The 25,003-nt window shown below is 57.7% G+C and overlaps 1 protein-coding gene and 1 long non-coding RNA gene across 8 annotated transcripts in view; one reads left to right on the plus strand and one right to left on the minus strand.

The window, feature by feature from the left end:
- Nucleotides 1–1,236: 1,236 nt before the first annotated feature.
- LOC134163577 (uncharacterized) lies at nucleotides 1,237–2,863 on the minus strand. Its single transcript, XR_009964766.1, has 4 exons — nucleotides 2,780–2,863; nucleotides 2,494–2,679; nucleotides 1,965–2,197; nucleotides 1,237–1,427 (listed from the first exon to the last, which is right to left on the minus strand). It is a non-coding gene; the product is annotated as an uncharacterized LOC134163577 (long non-coding RNA).
- Nucleotides 2,864–4,911: 2,048 nt separating this feature from the next.
- PTK2B (protein tyrosine kinase 2 beta) overlaps nucleotides 4,912–25,003 on the plus strand; it is a 28,040-nt gene continuing 7,948 nt past the window's right edge. For 4 of the 7 annotated variants that reach the window (XM_062618624.1, XM_062618625.1, XM_062618629.1 and 1 more), the window contains exons 1-16: nucleotides 5,191–5,311; nucleotides 19,105–19,352; nucleotides 20,173–20,351; nucleotides 20,457–20,544; nucleotides 20,934–21,013; nucleotides 21,212–21,274; nucleotides 21,594–21,648; nucleotides 22,188–22,328; nucleotides 22,880–22,954; nucleotides 23,037–23,138; nucleotides 23,377–23,494; nucleotides 23,712–23,751; nucleotides 23,840–23,886; nucleotides 24,153–24,206; nucleotides 24,540–24,637; nucleotides 24,729–24,813. In XM_062618624.1, the coding sequence (XP_062474608.1) occupies nucleotides 5,275–5,311; nucleotides 19,105–19,352; nucleotides 20,173–20,351; nucleotides 20,457–20,544; nucleotides 20,934–21,013; nucleotides 21,212–21,274; nucleotides 21,594–21,648; nucleotides 22,188–22,328; nucleotides 22,880–22,954; nucleotides 23,037–23,138; nucleotides 23,377–23,494; nucleotides 23,712–23,751; nucleotides 23,840–23,886; nucleotides 24,153–24,206; nucleotides 24,540–24,637; nucleotides 24,729–24,813 (1,510 nt within the window). In that variant the 5' untranslated portion in view covers nucleotides 5,191–5,274. Of the gene's footprint in view, nucleotides 5,048–5,190; nucleotides 5,312–6,730; nucleotides 7,178–19,104; nucleotides 19,353–20,172; nucleotides 20,352–20,456; nucleotides 20,545–20,933; nucleotides 21,014–21,211; nucleotides 21,275–21,593; nucleotides 21,649–22,187; nucleotides 22,329–22,879; nucleotides 22,955–23,036; nucleotides 23,139–23,376; nucleotides 23,495–23,711; nucleotides 23,752–23,839; nucleotides 23,887–24,152; nucleotides 24,207–24,539; nucleotides 24,638–24,728; nucleotides 24,814–25,003 lie in introns of those variants that run through there. The other 3 variants (XM_062618627.1, XM_062618628.1, XM_062618626.1) reach the window with 3 other exon arrangements.

Raw genomic sequence — 25,003 nt, forward strand, 5'->3', positions numbered from 1 at the left:
CAGGCACAGCTACAGATTTAGCAGAGAAGAGATTCAGAGCAGCCCTGAGGAGAAGGACTTGGGGGTGTTGGTGGATGAGAAAATGAACATGAGCCGGCTTCAGTGTGCGCTTGCAGCCCAGAAAGCCAAGCGTATCCTGGGCTGCATCAAAAGGAGCGTGACCAGCAGGTCGAAGGAGGTGATCCTGCCCCTCTACTCTGCTCTCGTGAGACCTCACTTGGAGTATTGTGTGCAATTCTGGTGTCCTCAGCATAAAAAGGACATGGAACTGTTGGAACAAGTCCAGAGAAGGGCCATGAGGATGATCAGGGGACTGGAGCACCTCCCATATGAAGATAGGCTGAGAAAGTTGGGGCTGTTCAGCCTGGAGAAGAGAAGGCTGCGTGGAGACCTCATAGCAGCCTTCCAGTATCTGAAGGGAGCCTACAAGGATGGTGGAGAGGGACTCTTCATTAGGGACTGTAGTGATAGGACAAGGGGTGATGGGTTAAAACTTAAAGAGAGGAAGTTCAGGTTGGTTATAAGGAAGAAGTTCTTTATTGTGAAGCTGGTGAGGCACTGGAACAAGTTGCCCAGAGAAGTGGTAAATGCTCATCCCTGGCAGTGCTCAAGGCCAGGTTGGACAGAGGGTTGGGCAATATGGTCTGTTGTGAGGCATCCCTGCCCATGGCAGGGGGGGTGGAACTGGATGATCTTGAGGTGCTTTCCAACTCTAGGTATCCTGTGATTCTGTGCTGTGCTCACCCTGCCCACGACAGCCCCACCTGCTCTCTCTGAGCTTCTCACAGGTTCACTGGCCTGGCATTGAACTGATTGACAGGCTGATACCGGAGCTTGGATGGCATTGCCTGATCCCCATCCGTGGTGCCTGTGGGTGCTGAGCCCCCTGAGCTGGCCAAAATGCTGCTTCGCACGCTTTTCTTCAGTTTGGCCTAGAGCTCCCTGAAGCACTGCACCCTGAGACCCTGGTCCAGGCCATTGCAGTCCACAGAGGGCAGGGGCTCCATGGCAGCTCTGTGCAGCCAGGCCAGGGCCGGAGGGGAGGGTGCCTATGCCCACAGGTGCTGGCACAATGTGGGGTCCACGCTGGGGAGGGTAGCACTGCTGGTATTGCCCCCTTGGGTGTGCTGCGGAGCCCCTGCATTCTGCCTGGCCAGTCTTGGGTGTGCTGCCAGTGTCCCCTGGTCATTGAGGTCGAAGAATGATGCCTGCAAGTCCTCGCCATCCCCAGGGCACCGCTATCCAGAATATTCTGCAGCTCATGCAGCAGGTCAGGGTAGATTTGGGTGAAGTTCAGGGCCTCCACCAGGGATCTGGCAATGGAAGGCTGGTTCCTGAGGAGCTCTGCACCAAGATCTCCACCTTCATCCGTGGATCCTGTCCTGTACTGGTGTCCCCTTGCAGAGGCAACTTCCCCAGCGTGGGTTCTGTGGGGGGAATAATGGCTGGCTGTGGGGCCCAGCATCTTCTCTCTGCCTTCTGAGTGGCTTGGTGAGCTCCAGCTCCCTGAAGCCAGCCCTGGGGTGCTCTGGCTCAGGTGGGGTTGTGGGGATGCTCAGGACAAGCCCAGCCCTGCAGCATGAGATGAAGGGCAAGGGGCCAGGCACCTTGCAGCCCGAGGCTGAGCACAGAGAGGGGCACAAGGGCCACCAGTGGGCTCTGCGGGAAGGGGTGCAGTGGGTGTCAGCAGCAGGCAGTGCCCTGGAGACCTGGCATCTCTGCAGAGCTTTTCCCTGGCCCTCCCCAAGCCACCAGCCTCTTCCCTTGCCCCCCAAGCTCTTCCCTTCCTCAGCTTCTTCAGGGGATCAGGGCTGACCCCAAGACCTGGTTCTGTGCTGGGTCCTGCCCTTGCCCACCTGTTGCCTCCCCTGGCAATTGCACGGTCCAGAGGGACCCACATGTGGGGTTCCCCAGACAGGGGTCCAGTACGGGGCTGCCCCCACACAGGGAAGGGCTTTGCTTACTTAGCCTTCAGGTTCTCCTTAGACCCCTGGTGCCATCCCTCACGATAAAGGCTCCTGGGAAAGGAGGAGGCAGAGGGAGAATGAGCAATGGCAGCCTTTGCGGGGCCTCCTGGTGCAATGGTATCTCTGGGCTGGGAGCCCCTGCAGAGCCGGCGCAGCTCTGGGATGGGGTTGCTCACCTACTGGGTTCTTCCTCCTCAGCTTTTCCAACTCCACTTCCTGGCAAAGGTTCCCTGCTCCCAGAAAGAGTGCCTGGGGTTAGTGTGGGGTGTCTCCGGTGGGCCAGCAGGGCCCCTGCATGGCAAACAGGGACCCTGGGAAGGGTAAGCGGAGTCATGGGCACAGGAGTGTCCATGGCCACAAGCCTGGTGCCTGAGCAGAAGCGGCTCGGTGGCTCTGGAGCAGGGGCCTGGCTTGGGTGGGCAGCAGCCACTGTTCACTGCTCCCTCCCAGCACCCCAGGGATGGGCCTTGTCCTGGGCTAACCCTGCCCTGGGAGGGCTTGGGGTGGTACCAGGGTGGACACCTACCTTGTACTTGCACTTGGGCCAACAGGACATGAGGTTGCTCACACACACTACAGCCATCAAGCCAGTGGCACAGGGCAGCACGAGCATGCAGAGGACCCAAAGGCTCAGGGTTGCCGTCAAGATCAGCAACACCAATTTCCACTCCTCCATCATTAACATGGACTTCCAGCATCTGCTCCAGAAGCTCTACACAACAGGGGGGTGAGCCAAGGTGTCAATCGGGGAGGCCAGGGAGACCTCCCGAGGGGAGGAGAGGCTGGGGTGACACTAAGCACACTGCTCCGACCTTCTTGTGTTCTTTTCCTGCCATCTCTCACAGTGTTCAGTTGCTCGCTGGCTCATACACTGTCAAAGGGACAGCTGAGTCTCCCCAAAACCTCCTATGGTACAGGCCATATTTGTGATGCACGTCTGTGGGGAATGGGCTGGGATGATCCCTCTGGGCTACCCACCTCCACTTCAAGGACATCCCACAACTCCCATTGCAAGGGTTCTCGCTGGCCAGGGGCACCTGAAGGTAAGGATGGGAGATGGTTAGGCCAACTCATCTCAAGGGTTTTTTAGTGCAATTCCCACCCCACTTAGGAGCTGTCACAGTGACTTTTCTTGGCAGTGCTCCCCTTGCTTCCATTGCAATGGTGCTCAAGAGCACATGGTCCTTCAACCAGGCATGGGGTAGCAGTGGCCTGTCCCCTCCTGTGGTGCTAGTGGGTGTCATGGAACCAGTAAGTTAAACCAAACAAAAGAGGGAACCATAGGTCATTCAGGCCTCTAACTCCTTTGTGTGGGGCCTGGGGTACATCCTGTTAGCCCTGGCATCAGCCCCTACTCCTAACCTCCTCTTGTCTCCATGACAACAGCAAATACAAAATACCATGGCAACCCCATGGCAACAGCACAAGCAATGCCACCAGTTCCCACAGCCCGGAGGCGGGCATTCCCGGCCGTGCTGAAGCTGGAAATCTCTTCCTCTGGGCTTCATGGCTGCCTCCCAACCCTGCAGTGGTGACCACCAGTAGCTCTGGATGGAGGAAAAGAGGTCATGCTGCCTGGAGGTGGCCAGACGTGGTCATCTTAGCCTCATCCATCACACTCATGGAGCAGGTCCTCCTCTCCAGGTCTGCATCAGCTGCTTCACATCCAACCTGGACCCCAGGCAGCCCCTTTTATGGGGCACTTATTTTCTCTGGGACAGGAGCCTGACAGAATAGTGGGGTGTTGGGGATGGGTTTGGGGGCTGCTCCAAGCCCCTGCCAGGATCTTGGCTCTACAGGGCTGAGTGAACCCATTGTGGCTGGACTGAGGCACCAGGAGGGGGATGGCTGGTCTGGGTGAGGAAGGACAGCCCAGGGTCTGCAGACATGGCCTGAGTTGGGGTCAATGAGCAGATATATGCCCGTAGATAATTTGTGGAGGACCCTATGGGCTTCTTAGATATCCCAGCTGGCCCTGCCCACTGCCTGTGTGGCCCCTTTGGATGTGCAAGAGGTGAAAGAGCTCCGGGACACAGTGGGACATGCAGTCTCCTCACCAGGGACTGCCAGGTGGCAAAAGAAGAGCAAATCCAGCACCATGGCGGGTGCTTTCCTGCTAATCCTCACGTCCTGATTCCCCAGCTGCTTCCAAACCTGAGGGCCTGACCCTCCCACTCACGAGGTCTGAGGAGAGCTGGGGTGCTGGCAGGGAGCACCCACACTGTGGACCCCCCATGCTCACATGGGCGGTGATATTCCCATCAGGTCCCAGCTCCTACTGACAGCTCCTGAAAGAACACTTGAGAACCATGACTCTCTCTCCAGCATCTGAATCTTGCTCCAACACCCTGTGCTGCCATGGCCTGTGGTCTCCTCATCGCTGCCCATAGCAGACACCCACCCGCCCTGACTCCTGCTCTTTTCAGGGGTTTGGGGCCTGAGCCACTTGGGTAAAAAATTATTCATCCCCTCTAAGTGAAAACAAGATTGATAATGATAGAATCCTAAGATGGTTTGGGTTGGAAGGGACCTTAGAGATCTAATTCCAGCCTCCTGCCATAGAGAGGGACACCTTCCACTAGACTAGGTTGCTTCAAGCCCCCTCCAACCTGGCCTTGAACACTGCCAGGGATGGGGCAGCCACAGCTTTCTCTGGGCAACCTGTGCCAATGAAAACTGGCTCCACTTATCAAAGTAAATAATACAGTTACTGCTTGGCTGGAACTTGCTATAGGTTGTGGGGGGCAGGGGAGCCCCACATCCTTGGGGTGCTGTAGGGGGGGACAGAGGAGCTCAGGTTGGCCGGCCTCAAGGTGGCAGCAATAACCTGCAGCATCCCTCTACCTGCTTGGAGTGAGTGGGGACCGCTCCATCCAACCCTCCTGGCTCGAAGGACATACTCAGCCTCCTCTCCTGGCGTCGCCTCCCCACTTCTTCGGTGTGACTCCTGCGTGACAAAACTTCCTCTGCTCCTTCGTGGTGCTCCTAAACGTCTGCTGGTGGCTCCGGAGCTGCAGCTGGTGCCCTCCTCCATCTCCCCGACCCTCCGGCTCCGGCCCCAGCCCTGCTCCCTGGCAAAAGTAAGTTGTTGCTCTCCTCCCTCCAGCAGCCCCACACTGGGATGCTCAAAGCCGTTCCAGAAGCACCGCTCCCTAGTGATAGGAGAGGTGCTATTAATAAATCCCGTCAGATTTTATCGCTTCTCTCTGTGCCAATGAAGAGGGTGGTTTATGGAAGGGGGGAGGCGGGGGGAAACCTGTTTCTCTCGAGCGTTTCGTAGCTACGAGCTCACCCTCAGTGCAGGAGCATGGGATGGCTCAGCAGACTGTTCAACCAGCTTTCCTGTAAGTCACGGGGATGAATCCGCTGGGGGCTCCGGGGGGGCTCTTGGGTTAGTTTTTGGCAGGGATTAGCAGGTGGGAAAGGCTGCCCTGCTCCCTGGGGGCTGTGCTGGCCAGGGCATGGAAGCAGTGTGCCAGGGTCTCTCCCAAACTTGTGTAGAGCCCAGGCATCTCCTTGGGAGTACGTGGATGAGACTGGACTAGGGCAAGGGGATGAAGAGGGAAAGGGGTGCGGAGGAAAGGGTGTGCAGGGCAGACATGAAGCCACAGCAGCAAACAGCGGGGTCCCTGGAGCTGGTGCTTTCTCCCCACTCCAGCTGTCCCCTGTCCACCATGCCTCCCCTTGCCCCTTGCCAGGAGATGCCATCCCACCCGAGGCATGCGGAGGTAGCTCCATTCATCCCCTTGACTGCATTTCAGCTTTTGAATAGCTCGGCTGGCTCCGGGCAGGAGAGTGGGCGCAGGCTGTCAGAGCTGCTCTCAGTGTGTGGGAGAGCTGCTGAGGGAGCTCCGGCACCGCCGGTGGCTCAGCTGGGCTGGGAAGAGGGTGACAAGTGCTTGACCCATGTCCATCCAAACCTCTCCTGGTGCCTCAGAGGGTCTTGCTAGTGCACAGAAGCTTTTTGGTCTCTATGCCTCTTCTCCCGGCACCTTTTGGGGTGCAGGGAGGTCCGTGCCTGGCTACACAGGGATGCTCCAGCTGTGCTCCAGCGGCTGTAGCAGGTTGTGCCTGGTGTAGCACCAGTGTCTTCCAGGCATCATGCATCGAGGGAGGGTTAATTTAGGGGCAGCAGGGAAGAGAGGGAGCTGAATGGAGGAGGAAGGGATGGGAAGGAGACTGTGTGAGACATGTCTCTGAACCCCATTCCGAGTCAGAGGATGCCACACAGTGGGGGACCCCACTGTGCCGGTGGTGAGGCTGTGTGATGAGGGTGCAGCCATTGATGGGGTGACACAGCAGGGACCTGCTGAGCAACGGATGATGGGATCCAGGGGGGGCTGCAGCTCCCCAGGACCCTGCATGCTCCTGCCAGGGGGTTGAGTAACTGCCCAGCCAGCTTCACCCCACCACTTCCCCATTCCCACTCGGCACGGGAGTGCCACCTCCACCATACATCCGGGACGGCAGCTGCCCCAGTGCATGCTGTGGGGCTGAGGCCATGACATGCACCCCATTGCTCCCCTCCTCCTCCAGCTCTTCCTCAGCCCACAGAAGCCCCCAGTGCTGCCCAAACCATTCCATCAGAGCCCTGCGGTCGGGGTCAGGTCTTCTGGGGGTCTGTGTGGCCAACCTGTGTCCAGCTGTAGAGGGGTCCTCGGAGGAGCCTTAAAGCAAGCACTGAAGGGGGGCCCAGTGCACCCCAGGAGCAGGGAGGTATTGCTGTGCCCCGGGGGTGTGGCGGTGCCCCGTGACCCGGCCGCCTCTTGGCACCGTTCTCCTCCTTCCTGCCTCGGGTTCTTCCGCGGTGCCGGGGCGGCCCCCCCTGACCCATGGTTCTGGTGGGGGGGCCCTGCAGCGGGCAGCCAGCCAGCTCCCCCCAGGTACGAGCGGGACCAGCCGGAACGCGGCTGCCTTGGGCTCCCTGCCCAGATTCCTGACCGATCCCAAGGCCTGCTCCGACCCGCCCGCGGGACAGAGGTGGGGAAGGCGAGGTGAGGGGTCCCCGGCCTTCCTCACCTCCTGCCTCCTAGTCCCGGCGTCGGGGGCACCCATAGCGAGCCCTTTCCGGAAGCAGGCACCGGGGAGGAGTGGTTTCAGCACCGATACCAACCCGTGGGACACGCACCCATCGGGGCACCCTCCGCACCGGCAGCGCAACAGCGGGGCTGGCCCGAAGGGACAACGGTGACTCCGGTGCCCTCGCCAAGGTGAGAGCCTCTGCCCGCTCTAGGGGGGACGCTTGGATGCTGGGGAGATGGAGGAGAGCCAAGGAGAGGGTGCAGGAAAGGGGCAGCGGGCCCATGGCGTTTTGCTGCCGCCGTGCTGGGTGAGGAGTTTGGGGCACCATGGCCGGGTGCCGGGAGGTGCCCGGGCTCTGCTATCTCCTGCCGGCGTCAGTGTTTGCCCAGCTGCGGGGCGGTTCCTGCCTGCGCTCACCGGCACCGTGCCCGGGGGCACATGGGGGGAGCCGGAGCCGGGAGCTCTGCAGACCAGGGGGTGATGCAAGAGCCCTGTGCTGGGGTTCGATGCAGCCGGGGGTGCCTGGTCCCAGCGGGACACACCGCTTCCGCTAACACAGCCCTGGCTGGGCAACTGCCCCACATCTCCCAGATGGAAAGAGTGGCCCCACTGTCGGGTCCCGCGGGACAAGGACGTCCAGGGGATGTCTGACCCTATGGGCATGGATTGGAATGGACTTGGGAGTCTTGGAAGTGCTGTGTGGGGCTTGGACTGTCCCAGGATGATGAGGAGCTGGTGACAGGCAGCAGGCAGGGAAGGATGGGTGTGTGCCTTGGGACTGCGCTGGACAAGGCACCAGCGATAGGGCAAGGAGGTGGGGAGAGGTCAGCACTGGTGGCTGGGCCTGAGCCTGGGGTTTCTGGTGGCTTCAGAAGCAAGGCAGTGCTTCAAGAGAGTGTCCTCTACCTCCATCTGGGCCCAGCACAAGGACAAGGTGGCCATTGGAGCCCTGAGATCTGTTGGATGAGGGACAGCCAGTGCAGTGTCCCACTGCATCCATCACATACCCCTCCTTTGAGCTGGAGGAAGCCCAAGGAAAGCATGACATTGGGACTTGCCAGGGCACAGGAGCACCCCAAGAACAGCCCCGTCCCCACCATCGCTCCTGCTGGCATCAGCCGCATGGCAAAGGCCAGGGGGATGCTGTGAGTTCACCTCTGTGGTGCTGTGATGAGAGATCCTCATAGCTGGAGCCAAACCCAGGCGCTTGAGAGTTTGCTGGTGCCGGGCAGGGAACAGCAGCATCGGGATGCAGATCATACTTCGGGTTGGAGTCTGCAGCCCTGGTTTACAGCTCACAACCTTGTCTGTAAGGGCATAGGTGAGAGTCAGAGCAGGAAGAGCTGCAAGGGACCTGGCTGTGTATGTGCCTGGGGAGCAGTGGAGAGCAGGGGACGTGTGGGGCAGCAGGTGGTGGCAGTACTGCAGGGGACAGGGGCTGCACAGCATCTCAAAGGACAGGCAGGGATGCGGACACGGTGCATGGTGGTGATATGCATCGGAAGCACACCCTCACCTTTGCCAGTGGTGCTTCACACACACTAATGAGACACATGGGTGTGCAAGGGTCTGGTGCACAGGGCCACAAGTGCCACTGTCCCCAGGCTCTGCATTTCCATGCCTTCGTGCTCAGCTATTATTAATGTTCAGCATAAAGGCTCTTCCAGGCGCTGGGGGCTGGGAAAGCGATGTCTGAATCATTTTGCTTTTTCCCTGGCAGAGTTATTACTCATGAGGGTTAGACGGAGCTGGGAACCTTTCGTGCAAAGCCTTGCTTGTGCTTCACATTGCAGTGGTGGCAGACCTCATGTGATACCCACGTCTCCTCCACCAAGGCATCCTGGCATGCAGCAGGGGTATAACCTGGGATGCCTGGCATAAAAAACTCAGGGAGACCTTTCCCTGGGCAGCCACAGGGGTAAATTAGGTTTTTCTTGTGGAAAATCCTCCCAAGGGGTGTCAATCCCTCTGGCATGGCTGTGTTTTCCCCTAGGATGGGGCATGGAGGGAGAGGCCCGGTGGCTTTGGTGGCATCGCAGTGAGGCCACCCGGCTCCATTTGGGGAAGCGGTTTCAAAGAGGGAACAGGAACAGGACGACGTGTTGGAGTGCAGCTCCCATCAGCCCCCAGTGAAACCTCGCAGGGCTCGGCTGGGCTTTCTGTTTCCGAGCGGTTTGCTGTGCTTGTGCTATCAAATAGTTTTAACAGACCTTAGGTTACCACAGGGAAAAACCCAGCAACCACGTCCCAGGTGGAGGGAAGCTTCTCCCTGGTTACCACCACCAGTAAGGCAGGTTAGCTGGTGCTCTGGGCTGAACTGGGATGGTCCCGCTGTGCAGAGAAGGAAGTGCTGCAGATTCACATGCGCCTGGGAGGCCCAGCGTGTGTGAGCGAAGAGCTGCCTGACAGCATGAGCAGGGTTCAGGGTGTGAGTTATTTCATCCCTAGAAGGGTCACGTCGCTGCTCAGAGCAGAGAGTTGCACGGTGTTGCCCTGCCGTGGGGACAGGAGGTGATGTCCATGGAGGTTTTCAGCATCTTGGCCCTGTTTGTTGATGGACGAGAGCTCTGCCTGTTCCCTGCTCATGTGTCTGCCTGGCACAGAGTCCTGGTACTGGTCCTGCTTGGCTCCCAGCTCCACCATCCAGCCTCAGCCCAAGCACTGCCATGGGCAGGAGCTTGCCATGTGCAACCTGACCCTGGTCTTGCATCCGAAACTGTCTCCAGCAAGTATTTGGGGTGCTCTGCCTCTGAGCCTTGTGCAAGCTGCTGCAGAGGGGGGGGCACAGTGCACGTCCAGCCACACTGCACGTCCAGCCACGCTGCACATCCAGCCACATTGCGCATCCAGCCACGCTGCATGTCCATCCACACTGTGCATCCAGCCACACTGCACGTCCAGCCACGCTGCACATCCAGCCACATTGCACATCCAGCCACACTGCACGTCCAGCCATGCTGCACGTCCAGCCACGCTGCACGTCCAGCCACATTGCACATCCAGCCACACTGCACATCCAGCCACACTGCACGTCCAGCCACGCTGCACATCCAGCCACATTGCACATCCAGCCACACTGCACGTCCAGCCACACTGCACGTCCAGCCACGCTGCACATCCAGCCACATTGCACATCCAGCCACACTGCACGTCCAGCCACACTGCACGTCCAGCCACGCTGCACATCCAGCCACATTCCACATCCAGCCACACTGCACGTCCATCCACATTGCATATCCAGCCACATTGCACATCCAGCCACACTGCACATCCAGCCACACTGCACGTCCAGCCACGCTGCACGTCCAGCCACACTGCACGTCCAGCCACGCTGCACATCCAGCCACGCTGCACATCCAGCCACGCTGCACATCTAGCCACGCTGCATATCCAGCCACACTGCATGACCATCCGTGCAGCATGCCTGACCACGCTGCACACTGTGCTCTGTTGCACACCCTGCCATGCTGCACACCGTTCCACGCTGCACACCATTCCACGCTGCACACCCTGTTGCCCCTGCCCAGCTATACCCCTTGCAGGCCTCTGTGAAGAAAACCATCTCTTCCCTTCACAGCGGTCAGCCCCTCAGAGGCTTTTCCTTCCCCCCTCTCTGTACAGCACTTGATGAGGTAGAGCTGGGGGAGAGCTGGTTGGGGCCACGCTGGGGCTCCTCTCTCTGCTGTGACCCACAGCAGGGCAGAGGAGGGGAGGAAGGGGGATTGCCTTCACTTCCCTCTGCCGCTGCAGCCAGAGGCAAAATACCTGCCTGGGTTGCCAGGATCCGGCCTGTCCCCATGGCGCCCTGCTGGGGCCGCTTCCAGCCGACTGGGAATTTCCACCTGGCAGAAACCGGGGCATTTTACTGTCTGGTTTTATCTGTGAAGGCTGAAGCACAAAGGGATTTCAGACGGGAAATCCCCCACCATCCCCAAACCTTCCACTTGCAGAGACAGCCTGGGATGCTGAACCAGCTCCAGCATTGAGAGCATCACTGCCCTGGCCCTGCACTAAGATGGGTGCAATGAAATGAACTCCTGGGACCTGCTGCCCTGGTCCAAATCAAAAGAAAACCTCGAGGTCAAAAACCAAGGACCTCCTGGTGAAAATAAATCAGAAATCAAGGAATTTGGGTGAATTCGAGGGGAATAAATGTCCTGTTTTGGCTTCAGGTGGTGGTTCTGCAGCTCATGCCAGGCAGGCAGAGGGTTGAAGGTACCTCAGAGAGTCGTCTGCCTTATTTTGTTGTTTCAATTATCCTTAAAAGGTTTGTCTTTATGAGAGAAAGGCTGAAAACTTTGCAAAGGGTAAAAAAGTTCCAGTTTGGTAGTGGAGGCTCGTGTGAGGCGGTGCAGCAGTGCTAGGAATGACTGACAAGCAAGAACATAAAATGCCCCATCCCTGGCAGTGTTCAAGGCCAGGCTGGATGGGGCTTGGAGCAACCTGGTCTAGTGGAAGGTGTCCCTGCTCGTGGCAGGGGGCTGGAACTGGATGAGCTTTAAGCTCCCTTCCAGCCCAAAACATTCTGTGGTGGGTGGCACCAGAGCTGCCTACCAAGTATAATAGTGGAGCTTGGCAGTTTGGAAAGGGAATTAAATTTCAAAGCAGGGCTCAGGGGTGACTTCCAAGCTGATGCTTGGTTGTGTCTCACCCACAGAAGTCATCATGGTGTGGTGTGAGCCCAGACAAGGGCTTTTCCAGGCTGTGGAGAAGTGGCTGGAGCTTGAAATTCCCGGTTGGTGCAGGGAAAGCACTGCAGTTTGGCACCCTCCCTGGAAATTACTGCTGGAAAAAGCCACAACCTAGCCCGGAGTTTCGGGGGAGATGAGTTTGCTTCATGAAGCTGATGTGAATTCAAGTGGAATTAGTGTAAGCAGCCAGGAGCAGTCCCCTGCCTGCAGAGGGATCCCAATGGGCACCTCAGTTTGGTGATGCCAGCCACATGCCACTGCACATCCTGATGCCAGCTCCATCCCAGCCTCACTCATCGGGCAGTTTTGCCCCAGACCCTCTGTTTTCCTTTTCCTCCTCCTTCACAAAGGGAAGCAGGAGCAGCAACTCCTGCCATTCCCATGGGTTGCTTGGCGACTGGGATGCTTAGCGACCAGGACCCACCAGCACACTTCCCGCCAGGCCAGAAATGATGCTGCAAGCTCTCGCCTGCTCTGCTTCCTTCTCCTACAGAAAGGTTACTGGGAAATACACTCACCCTGTTCCCAGGAAGCTGTTTCCCTTCCCCAAAGGGAAACTTTGGGTGCTGTTCATGGGTTGTTTTTAGCCTGACAGTGTTGTGTGAGTTTGAGTGGTTTGGCTTGGTGGGGAAGGTTGAGCCCTGAGCCCACACCAGCTCCTTGCCCTGGGGATGCTGCCTCAGCCCCATCCATCCTCCTACATCATCCCAGTGATAGAAGCATCTCTAGCATCCCCCCTAAAGCTACCCTCAAGTGCTTTCAGAGCCTCCCAGGCCTGATGTGGGGAGCTGTTGGCACATTTGACCCTTTTTCTTTATGCTTCAGTTGCGTTGCTCTTGGCTGGGGTAGGGTTGGATCCATTTCTGGTGGTGGATGTACATGGAAAAACCCAAGCACCAAGTGGTAAATACATTATTACTTGTAAGAATGAATGGAAACCTCAGGATGAGCCCTGTGATACGGGATTGTAGCACCTCTGTGGGACTTTGGTCCCTTCCTAAGACAGGCAGGAATCCAGATCTGAGAGCTGGTCTGTGGTCGGTTTTGTGTCTGGCAGCTGCAGGCGGTGGGCAGGGGAATGTAAAACACAGTTTGCTGGCTCAGTTGTGAGTTGTGTCTCTTGTGGCATTACAGATGAGGGATTTAGGGTGAAACCCTCTTCCTGCAAAGCCTGGGGCTACTTGGGGGATTGCGTCTTTTTGCACTGCTCCCAGTTGGAGCAGCTCAGATAAGCAGGCAGTTCTGGCACATCTCCATCGGGGTGCAGACCAGAAGGGACCATCATAGCAAACCTTCTTGCATCTGAAACCGGGAGGGGGGGGAGGGTCGGGGGGGTGATGGTGGAAGGATTCTGTTCCCCACACTGCAGCCATGGGGCACATCAAAGGCTGTGGGGTGGCTGCTGGGGTCTGTTGACCGGGGAGGAGGTGGCTGGGAGCAGTTAGCAGGAGTTCAGGGGGATATTTTGCCTTCAGGACCAGGCACTGTGTTATCCATGTCCAAAATATGTGGGGCTGGGAGTGCCGGTGCACCCTGATGGGAAGCCTTGCACCAGCATCCCAGCGCCTCCGGGACTGGCTTTGCCAGCAGCATGCTGTCCCCATCTCCTGGTGAGCCGTTCCTCCCCAGATGGTCCTGCCTCGTCCCATCCCCGGCTCCAGATAAACAGTGCTGCTCTGTGCTGGGAACATGGAGATCTTTCCCCCGTGCCTGAGTCACCCCCTCCCTCTGAGCTGTGTGCGTGGGCTTTGACGGCAGCTCTCCGGGTGTTACTTTGAATTCCTGGGATCGTCTCACTGGCTGTTGGGGTGCAGGTCGCTGTTGCAGTGTTGGGAGATGCGATATGGGGGGGGGGCAATGGGATGTGAGTCCATGTCCAGCCTTGCACCCAAACCCAACCACACGGAGGTTTTCCAGCCTGAAAAGGGGGGTGCCTGTCTGAGGGGGTAACCCCCCTGTTGTAGCAATATGGATGCCCGATGGGCAGAAATGTGATGGGACCTGAGGAGGGCTGGGGTGCTTGTTGTCCACTGGGGGTGTTTTTGGCCCTTGTCAGGAGATGCTGCTAAGGGGGTGAGATGTTTTGGGGTCCCTTAGCAGAGGGCACAGCACCTCTGTACCTGCTCCAACCCCCCATGAGGCAGCTCCATCCGGAGCCTGTGTCACTTCCTTTGCTTTGCAAACACACATCACGTGAGGAGCCCTCGTTCCCCAGCCTGCCCCAGTGCTGCCTGCTCAGGGCTGGGAACTGGGGCAGTGGGACTGTCCCTGTGCCCCCCAGCCAGCTCCCACTGCTGGGCCCCACGCCCTGCTGCCATCCTCACATCCCCTGAAGTCACAGAATGGCAGAATCACAGAATGGTTTAAATTGGAAGGGACCTTAAAGCTCATCCAGTTCCACCCCCTGTCACAGGCAGGGGCACCTTCCACTAGACCAGGCTGTTCCAAGCCCCATCCAACCTGGCCTTGAACACTGCCAGAGATGGGGCAGCCGCAGCTTCTCTGGGCACCCTGTGCCAGGGCCTCAGCACCCTCACAGGGAAGAACTTCTGCCTCAGATCTCATCTCAATCTCCCCTCTGTCAGGTTAAAGCCATTCCCTCTTGTCCTGTCCCTACAGGCCCTTGTCAAAAGCCCCTCTCCAGCTTTCTTGTCAGCCCCTTTAGGCACTGGAAGCTGCTCTAAGGTCTCTGTGGAGCCTTCTCTTCTCCAGGCTGAACAAGCCCAGCTCTCTCAGCCTGTCTCCATAGCAGAGGTGCTTCAGCCCTCGGAGCATCTTTGTGTCCTCTCTGGACTCGCTCCAACAGCTCCATGTCCTTCTTATGTTGGGGACAGATGCTCCAAGTGCCAGTACTGGGGGAGGACAGGGACGGGATGTGCAAGGGAGTGGGGCTGAGGTCGAGCAGGCTGTGGCAGGGCAAGCAGGGCAGTGTCATTACACCCATGGCAGTTTCATGTCTGGCTCAAGCTCAGCTCCCAGCCGCTGCAGAGGTCCCAGCAGCACCCTGAGGCCACACGCTGCATTTCTGTGTTGTAATCCAGGGTCTGCAGCAGGGAGGGAAAAACCTGCTCCCCCTGCCCGCTGGGGACAGGGCTGAAATGATGGATGGGACCTGGGCACGGCAGGTTTGGGGTAAATAATGGGGAATGAGACACAAGTCTGTGAGCATGGTGGACCACTGCAGCGATCTCTTGGAGAGAACCCATTCCTGCTCCTAGTAACATGGTGGAAACTCCCTGGTTTCAGTGCTGAAGCAGGGCTGGAGGATGGTGCTGTAGGTGCCAAACATGGTGAGAGCGTTTCTGTTACTCTGGGAACCTGAGCAATAAAGTAATGAGTCATTTAAATACCTGCATAGATAGGGAAGGGCCTGCTGTGCCCTGCCTTACCTGTCGCCTGCCATTGAGGAATGCTGCTTCCTGGGGTGACTCATTCTGGGCTGGAGTCCCCATGACAAGGTGGCTCCTGGGGGTGTGTTTTCCTTGCATGGAGCCTGGATTCATCTTGGTGGCTGCAAAAGAAGGGGCAGCACGGTTTGGGGTGGGATGTGCCAGGTCCTGGTATGAGAGGTGATGGACCACATGGGCTGATCTGGCAGCTGAGACCCCCCTTGGTGGTCAGGGTAAGTTTCAGGTCACCCCATCCCCTGCTCCCTGCATGTCCTTGGGTTGGATTCCCCTCGGCACAGCCGCTTTGGGGTTGTGTTTTGCTTGGTGGGACCCAGGCTCTTGGCTTTGCAGGACAAGGGGATGTGAGATGCCAGCACCGCCTGCTGCCTTCATCCAGCGCCCTGCTGGGACCACCCAGCCTGGGGTCCCGGCCTGCTGGGTGCTATGCAAATGCCTCTGCGCACACTTGTCAGCCGCAGTAGGAAGTGTCTGGGCTGGGACTGTGTCACGCATCCAACATGACTGTGCCTGCTGGGGACAGAGACAGGGTCCCGTGGGAAGCAGCCCCATGCCAGAGGGGAGTTGCGTGGGCAGAGGGTGGAGGTTCAAGGGGCTCAGGTTGTGGCCATGGCCCCTTCTCCAGCCCCAAAACTGAGAGGTAGAGTATGGCTGGGTCCATATGGGACACGTCCCCTCCAGCCAGACGGCACAGCGATATGCCCCCAGGCGTTGTGCAACGACGGTGCAGGCAGGGTGCAGGCGCTCCTTTACTGCATTCCTGGCTTTATTTGGAATGGGCATTTGGCACATGGAGGGACTACAAGGCTGGGGGGTGCTCTGCTGGAGGGATGGAGCCATCCCCCATTGTCCATGCTGGCCTTGAGGAGACATTGAGACGCAGGACCTGCTCTTGCTTATGCCAGCTGCCTCCAGCCCTGTCTGACTGTGATGGTCAGGGATGCTTCCTGCAGGATGCTCCCTGCATTCCTCTCATCAGGGTAGGGACACAGAGGGGACATCCATCCCTTGCCCTGGCCCCATGGGCTCACCGAGAGTGTGCGGGGACGCGTTGTGGGAATGGGGCTGGAGGAAGAAAGTAGAAAGTGAGAAAAAAGAGACAAAACAAAATATTTTTGGTCTGTGTGCCCTGAGAAATGCCAGCACACTTGTGAAGGCAGCCACTGCCCCCCTCTGCTGAGACCTGGGTTCCCCCTCCCCGGGCCTGGCTTGGGCCATCATCCCACTTCACCAACCCCAGGATGGCCCCTCTGAAACCCAGAGGATGTAGGGTTCATTTTTGAGCTATTTAGTGGAAATACCTTTACTTTAGATATTTCTGCAGGAGAAGTTCTTTAGGTTCTGCATCTGCTGCAGAGCAGCGAGATGCAGAAAAGCCTGAAGGGAGGCGTTTCCGTGTGTGCTGCTGAGCTGGGATGAGGGAGTTGCTGGCTTTGCTTGACCCTGTTGCTGGTTGAGCCTGGTTGAAGTGGAAACACTTGTCTAGCACACTGCAGTGCTGGACAGCCGTAATGTGGACGCAGTCCGTGGGTTGGTGTCACTCAGGGATGGAGCATCCATGATATTGATTGCAGTGTTGGCCTCATCTTCACCTTCACCCCACCGTCATGGCTGATGACGGGATGGAGAGAGGGGGTGCTGTGGTCGTCCTCACTTCAGCCAGCCTTTGGAGCTTGCATGAGAACTGGTCTTGGCTAAAAAGAGCATCAGCAGAGAGCTGATCATCAAGATGTTCTGCAAAGGATGTGGGTTGCTGCACAGTCCTGACTGTGCAGGCTGAGACACTGCTGTGAAACAAACCCCCAGACCAGTGTGAGATGCATATTCACTCACTTGCGTGTGACCATTGGTGTGGCTGGACTCGCTGCTGGCCTGAGTCTTGCTCAGGTCCAGGGTTAACATCCCAGCATCCTGTTAACTGTCGTAGTGATGCTCCATCGCAGTCATGGAGATGCAGAGCTTCATTCCCTGTTCCCTCAGAGAAACCTGGAAAACAAAGTCTGCACCATCCACATGTTGCACCGCTGCTGGCAAACCCCTTTGTACAGACCTGAAAGTGCCAGGCTACGCCATGCTTATTTTTAGGGCAGTGACTCAGGAGAGTTGCTTTAAAAAGCCAAAGCTCGCGGGAGGCAGCACACAGCATCCCGTGAGCGCACAGGACTGTACCAGGCTGTAATTACAGTGGAGCTGCCGCTAAGCTCTGTGCAAATGATGGTGCAAATCCAATGAGGAAGGGGAAATGGGGGAATGGGGAGAGAAAACCTCAGTGGCCAGGCTGGGGAAAGGTTTCTGCCAGAAGGTCCTTGCTGTGTGTTTTTCTTGCCATCTCCCACTTGGTTTTGTAGAGGTCCAGTGCCAAGGCAGCTGGCAGCAAGGTTGGGCTGTGTTATCATGGGTGAAGTGAAGGATGCTCTGATCCTGTTTGACTGGTGGTCAATGAGAAGCTCACCACGACCAAGCAGTGTGCGCTTGAGCCCAGAAACCAGCATTGTCCTGGGCTGCATCACCAGCAGCATGACCAGCAGGTCGAGGGAGGGGATTCTCCCCCTCTGCTCCGCTCTGGTGAGACACCCCCCAAGCCTGTGTCCAGCTCTAGGACAACAACATAAGAAGGACATGAAGCTGTTGGAGCAAGTCCAGAGGAAGCCACAAAGATGCTCTGAGGGCTGGAGCACCTCTGCTATGGAGTCAGGCTGAGAGAGCTGGGCTTGTTCAGCCTGAAGAAGGCTCTGGGGAGACCTTAGAGCAGCTTCTGGTGCCTAAAGGGGCTGACAATAAAGCTGGAGAGGGGCTTTTGACAAGGGCCTGCAGGGACAGGACAAGGGGGAGTGGCTTTAAACTGCCTCCAGCCTTGCCAGGAATCCCTGTACCATGCTGAGACATTTCCGTGTAGCAGACCTGGTGTGACACACGAGAGCTGCAATGCTCCTGTTTGCAAACAGCTTCTCAGCTGTTTAATCAGTAACCCAAAGCCTGAGCTCAGGTGGGGCTCTAGCTGAGGAGCACCCTAACGGGTGAACTTCCACCTTTCTTGTTGATTTCATGCTCCATAAAGATGACTTTGGAGCAGCTCTTTGCAGACCTGGATCCATCCCATGCACCTGTCTGTGCTGGCTGGTTTTCACTCCTTGCAAAGCCCTGTGCATTCCCAGGAAGCCAGTGGCTGGGCTGAGACAAGCTCCTTTCCTCTTTGGGGGTTATGCGAGCTGAGTTTGCCTGGCCTCAGACAGTTGCATGTCCAGATAGGTGGAGAAAGCCACCTGGAGCAATCCCTCCTCTGTGCCAGCCCTGCCCAGCTTGAAACCTGAAAGCCACACAAAGAGGGTAATTTTGGATCCATTTGGATCTTCCAACAACACGCCACATTAATTGTTATTCTCAGCAGAGGGAGAGCTCAAGCCTCTTCCCTTGCGGCTCAAATGACATTTTTGGGGTTCAGAGGGTTTTATCCCTCTAAAAATAAAAGAACAAATCAATATAAATCAGTATCCTCCTTGCAGGGGAGAAGGGAACTGGTTGCTTGCCCCATTGTGCTTTTTACTGTTTTTTTCCAAAGCTCTCTGCTAAATTCAGCTTGGTTGAGGGGTCACATTGTTGAACTGCAGCTGCAGGTGTCTGTGGTGGGAAGCTGCAGCCTGAAACCTTCACCCAGGTTTCATGTGTGGGGGAGAAAATGGTGAGTGCTGTGGACACAGATGTGTTGCTTTGTTGGTGATGGGGACACAGAGGTGTTGCTCTGGAGGTGACAAGGACACAAGGTTTGGCTCAGATGAGCTGGCCTTGGGGTCCTGGTGGTGACAGTGGCCATGCATGGCCAGGAGGTGCTGTGAAAGGGATGACAACCTCTGTCACACTCTCTCTTACTTTACATTCTCTGTCCATCTCTATCCACCTCCATCCATCTCCACCTCTCCATCCCTTCCCTTCCCCACCCTCCCTGGGGTGTCCCTGCTGTCTGTACCCCACCCTCCCTCTCCCCACCCCACAGGTGACTCCCCACGGTCTCTCCCGCAGGGAAGGGATGCTCAGCTCCTAGCACCCCAGGTGTGCTGAGGATGTCCACCATCCCCGAGGCACTGGGTCGCCCACGGAGCAGCTCCTCTCGCAGCCTGGCCGGGACGCTGGAGGCCACCATAGGCATGGGGACGTTGGAGATCGACAAGGAGGAGATGCGCATCCTCAAGGTCTGCTTCTACAGCAACAGCATCAACATGGGCAAGAACTTCAAGCTGGTGAAGTGCCCTGTGACAACGGAGATCCGGGTACGTGGGCAGGGGGTTGGATGGGGCAGGGAATGGGGGGCTGTTTTCTCTGCCTAGCATCAGAGATAGCTCCCTTCCAGACACCCTTTCCCATGGCATTGGTGGCCTCCAGAGCCCTGTGGCTGAGAAACACCAAAACCTGGAGGACACAGAAAATTTGGCCATCTCTGGCAACCATGGGGAGTCCAAAGCACCCAGCTCTGTGCCCAGCAGCAGCTCTTGTCCTGCCAGCCAGAACCCAGGTCCTTCTGCTCATCCCAGTGGGACTTCCGCACCCAACATCTGCCCTTTGCTTGTGCAGACATGGGGCTGGGAGTACAATGAAGGTGATATTGGTGCCTTTCCATCATGGTCATGGTGGCATTGGGCCAGCAATGTCCTCCTCATCCTTCCTACCTGGAACGCTGTGGCATTCCAGCTGGGGGAAGATGTATGGGCACTGGGGACCAGCTGTGGCTCTGTGCTTGGGTGCTGCAGGGACAGTGTCCACCAAGGGAGATGCAACTTGGTCTAGTGGAAGGTGTCCCTGCTTATGGCAGAGGATTGGAACTGGATGAGCTTTAAGGTGCCTTCCAACCCAAACCATTCTGTGATTCTGTGTTCAGGCTGTGGGTTCTTGCAGATCAAGCAGGAGGCATCTTTGGAGGTTTTGCATGGATACCACTGGGGCAGGTGGATGTGCCCCAGGGCTGTGTTTTCACTCCAGGGACATTTCTGTTGCAGTTGTACTGTATTTCCTGCTCATTTTCCTGCTTTCCAAAGCTCCTCTGGAGCCTGGCCAGGGATGTTTGGGTCTCAGCCCTGCTCCTTTCCACCCCAGGAGGTGATCAGGTCCATCCTGGTGAGTGGCCGCATCGGGCCTGACATCAAGCTGGCTGAGTGCTATGGGCTGCGGCTGAAACACGTGAAGTCAGATGAGATCCATTGGCTGCACCCGGACCTCACAGTGGGAGAGGTGCAGGAGAAGTACGAGTGCCTGCACCTGGAGGCTGAGTGGAGGTAGGACCTGTGGTGGTGCTGTCCCTCTCTGTGTCCCAAACCCAAGTCCCCTTAGAGGGAAAGCTCCTCCAGCCTGGTCCTCATCGGGGGCTCTTCTGTTGCCAGGTATGATCTCCAGATCCGCTATCTGCCAGAGGATTTCATAGAACGCTTCAAAGAGGACAGGACCACCTTGCTCTACTTCTACCAGCAGGTCAGGGGTGGCCCTGGGGATCTCCTAGCCCCGACCAAGTCTGCTCTGCAACCCCCCTGAGCCACCCATCAGCTCCAGGAGGGTGTTTCCTCCTCTCCAACCCAGAAAACATGATTCCCAAGAGCCCCAAGAACCTTACAGCCCATTTACCTTCACCCACACCCTGTGGTCCCATCCCACTTGCTAGACCTGTACATCTCCATCAGGGACAGTTCCAACCCCTTCACCCCTCTCTTGTCCCTACTGCATCCCAGTGTGGGATGCAGAAGGGCATGGACCCTGTGAGCATGCTTTGGGAGCATCCCCTGCCATCATCTCCTGTAAGCATCCCTGACAGCATCCCTTGGGAGCATCCCCTCCACTTCCTGACTCCCTCATCTCCTTGGCAGCTCCGGAGCGAGTACATGCAGAATTACGCCAGCAAGGTGAGCGAAGGCATGGCCCTGCAGCTGGGCTGCCTTGAGCTCAGGTACGTACCTCGCTCTGTCCTGACCCATCTCCTGCAGTGGGAGGGCTGGGGAGGATGCAGGAGTGGGGCTGTGGAGGCTTTTGCAGGAGAAGGAAAGTTTCCTGCTCTTTCTTTGCCATGGTGGAGGGATGTGGCAGAGGGATGTGATGGAGGGATGCGAGCACAAGGTGGGTTTCTCATGTCCCTCCCTTCTCACAGGAGATTTTATAAGGACATGCCTCAGAATGCTCTGGATAAGAAATCCAACTTCGAGTTCCTGGAGTGAGTAGGCACAGCCTGTCCTGCTGGGCAGAAACCCCCTTATCCCTGAATCCCCCACTCTATCCTGAGGGGATGTGGATCTGCAGATGGCTTTCCTCACTCTTGTGCATCTCCTCATCCTCCCACAGCCATCTGCCCTGTGCACAGAAGGGGAGATGGGAACCTTTCACCCTGATCTATGGGGGAGATTTCTCCCCCAGAACACCCCATTCCCCCTCAGCACCCACTTTCCTTGATTCATCCCCCCCCACTGCTCTGCAGACTCAGAGCAGGGATCCCACGGGGCTATTAATGTGCATGGGGGGTTTCTGATCCCCAGGAAGGAGGTGGGTCTGGACCTCTTCTTCCCCAGGCAGATGCAGGAGAACCTGAAGGTGAGGACCGTGTGTGGGCACGTGCAGGCTGGTGCATGGCTGCAGGGTGGGTGAGCGTGCACAGGCCTGGCTGGGAGTGCTCATGTGCATACCTCAAAGTGCACGCACTTGTGCACACGTGCGGTTGTGCTCACACATGTGATGACATATCTGCATACACATACCCGTGTGCATGTGTGTATATATGTATAGGCATGTCTGCACACATGTGAAGGTGTATGTGCATGCATGTGCATATGTGCATGTATATGTATGCTGCATGCATGCAGGCACATGTGCTCACATGTGTTGGTGCACCCGTATGCACACACTCATCTGCCCACACTTGTGTACATGTAAAGGAGCACACACACATGGAGGCAGCAGGACCTGCACACAGTGTGGATGTGCATGGATGCAGGTTCACATCTGCAGGTGAATGTGTGCATGCATATGACTGTGTCCGTGTGTGCCTGTGTCCATGTGCACCCTCTGCACCCCACATTCCCGCTGCGTGCCCGGCCTGTGCCCGGTGTTCCCAGCGGCCGCTGTGCCCGCAGCCCAAGCAGTTCCGGAAGATGATCCAGCAGACCTTCCAGCAGTACGCGCTGCTGCGGGAGGAGGAATGCATCCTCAAGTTCCTCCACACCCTTGCCAGCTTCGCCAACATTGACCAGGAGAGCTACCGCTGCGAGCTCATTGTGAGTCTGCCGGGTGGGATGGGATCTGTGGGATGGGGTGCGATGGGATGGGATAGGATAGGATGGGTGGACAAAGCCACCCTGCTGTGGGCTGCTCCCTGCCATGGTTCCCACACTTGGATGGGGACTTGGCCACCCCCAACTCAGAGGGGTCCCTGTGGGGAAGGCTCTGGGGGCTTATCTTTGGAGGATGCTGTGAGCTGAGAGGGTCTGGGGATGTGGTGGGGGCTCTGGGGACCTTCCACATGCCAGGGTCCAAGCCTGGGGGGTATGAGCCAGTGCCTGAAGTTTGCTGAACCCCTTTGGGGTGAGAAGGTGTCAACCCAGGAGTGCTGGGAACCCCTTTGGGGCCAGGAAGAGGAAGAACACCTGCAATGGGCTCCCTGCCTTGTACCATCCACCATCTGCTTTCCAAACCATCCTCTGTTTAAGTTCCTCTGGGGAGCTGTTTTTCCCCCAAGGTGTCTCCCACATTGCAGCAGGCTGAGGGGAAAACTGCCTTTTGGTGTCTTCCCACCCAAATTGCATCCTCCCTCTGTTTTTACCCTCAGCAAGGGTGGAACATCACAGTGGATCTGGTCATTGGACCCAAGGGCATTCGGCAGATGACGAGCAAAGAGGCCAAGGTATGGGCATGCATTGTGTGCTGGCTGGGGAGCGGGGTTGGCTGCTCTTAAACTGGTCGTTAAAGTTGACACCTCTCCCCAGCCCACGTGCTTGGCTGAATTCAAGCACATCAAGTCCATCAAGTGCTCCAGCGTGGAAGAGGGCCGGGCTGTGCTGCAGCTGGGGCTCAGCGGCACCCCCCAGGTGAGGAGGCACTGGGAGGGTGCCTAGGGAGCTGAGGGGGTGCTGGGATGGGGGATCCCCTGGTGCCGTGGGGTGGTGTCGCATCCCTGCGGGCAGGGCAGGACTTGGTGGATACCTCCATTTCCACAGAGAGAGGTCCTGCCTCCAGCTTTGGCTCAGGGGAGGCTGTCCCTCATCCCAGCAGCCCCCTGCCCCAGCTCTGGGCTTACCTGTCCCCCATCCCTACTATCTCCCCCAGTCCCTGGCTATCAAGACAGCTTCTCTGGCTGAGGCGGAGAACATGGCTGACCTCATTGATGGCTACTGCCGGCTGCAAGGGGACCTGGAAACCTCCCTCATCATCTTCCCCAGGAGAGGTGAGCACCCTGGGGGACACTGACCCCAGCAGGGTCCCTCTTCATGTCCCCAGTCTGCATTCTCCATGGCCACAGTGTCACCCATGGCTTTGGAGCGACCCCAGCTGAGACCCATCAAACTCACTGCACATGTGATCGAGGTGTTGCAGGGGGGCCCAGCACCCCTCAGGCTGTGATGGGGTGGCTGAGAGATGACTGTCTGTTGTCTTCTCCACAGAGCGGGAGAAGAGGATCAGCCTGCCGCAGATCCCAGCCCCGTGAGTACTGCCTGGCCCCAGAGCAGGGCTGGGACCTCATCCTGCACCCTGTTTTGCTCCCTCACCCTGACCTCCTTCTGTCCCACAGGCACCTGGAGGAGAGGCAGTCCACACTGTCAGACAGCATGAGCATGGGTGAGTTTTCAGCTCTTCCCTTCCCACCAGCCAAGGGGATGCCGGCAGGTCTGTGGGACAACAGTGTCCAGGGATTTGGGGGTCTGGTGGAGATGGACACCCCCAGCCCTCTGCCTGGGGGGTCACGATGCAGCTGAGCATCCTAGGGGAGGGCCAGACTGGCATCCCAAAGGCCCTCGTGTTTGTGGGTTGGTTGGACTCCATTGGGATGCAAGAACCTTGGTGAGCTGCCTGAATCCCTGCCTGCAACCTCCTTCTTGCCCCAGACTCTGATATTTATTGTGAAATCCCTGATGAGTCCTCAAGACCAAGGTCTGGAGGTAGGTGCCACCCCCCTGGGTGCCCTTTAGCTCGTCAACATCTCATCCAAGTCCTCCCACTTCCTCTTGCCTACCCCAACCTCCCATCCCATCCCCACCTGCCCTGCCCACCTTTGCCTGCACTACCTGGCCTACCACCGTGAGGGGCTGAAGGACCTGGGATCCCCCCTTGTGCCATGGGACAGGATCTGTGGACCCTTGCTGAGGGGGTGATGGGAGGATGGGTACCCGGTGATCACCATTTCCTGCTTAGCATGGGGGCTCTGCCCCTGGAATGGGCAGGGGTACAGGCAGCTTCACTGCTGCTTCTGCCCTGTTTCCCTGTCCATGAAGTCCAGCACTATGGGATCTCCCGTGAGGACATCACATTGGGCAGGATCCTTGGAGAAGGTTTCTTTGGAGAGGTCTATGAGGGGATCTACACCACCCCGGTGAGCGTCCTCCCTCTCCCTGCCCTGCCTGCCTCCTCCATGGCTGGGGGGAGTGGGGTAACGCAGCCGTCACCCTGCCTTCTCCTTGCAGAAAGGGGAGAGGATTAACGTGGCTGTGAAGACCTGCAAGAAGGACTGCAGCCCGGAGAACAAGGACAAGTTCCTGAGTGAAGCAGGTATGCCCTTCGGTGGGGGCAGAGCCTGCTCAGATCCCCACCAGGGCTCACACAGTGAGGCAGAGGACCAGTGTGGTGGTTGCAGCGCTGCAGTGGAGGAGTGTTAGAGACAAAACCATGTCCTGGAGTCATCTGGTCCCTGCTTGGAGATACAATGCAGGATAGGGCAGGAGGGAGGTGGCCCATGCCC

The sequence above is a fragment of the Pezoporus occidentalis genome, unplaced genomic scaffold (assembly GCF_034315485.1).
Source record: "Pezoporus occidentalis ecotype Australia unplaced genomic scaffold, CSIRO_AGI_Poc_V1 ctg201, whole genome shotgun sequence".
NCBI classification, from domain to species: domain Eukaryota; kingdom Metazoa; phylum Chordata; class Aves; order Psittaciformes; family Psittacidae; genus Pezoporus; species Pezoporus occidentalis.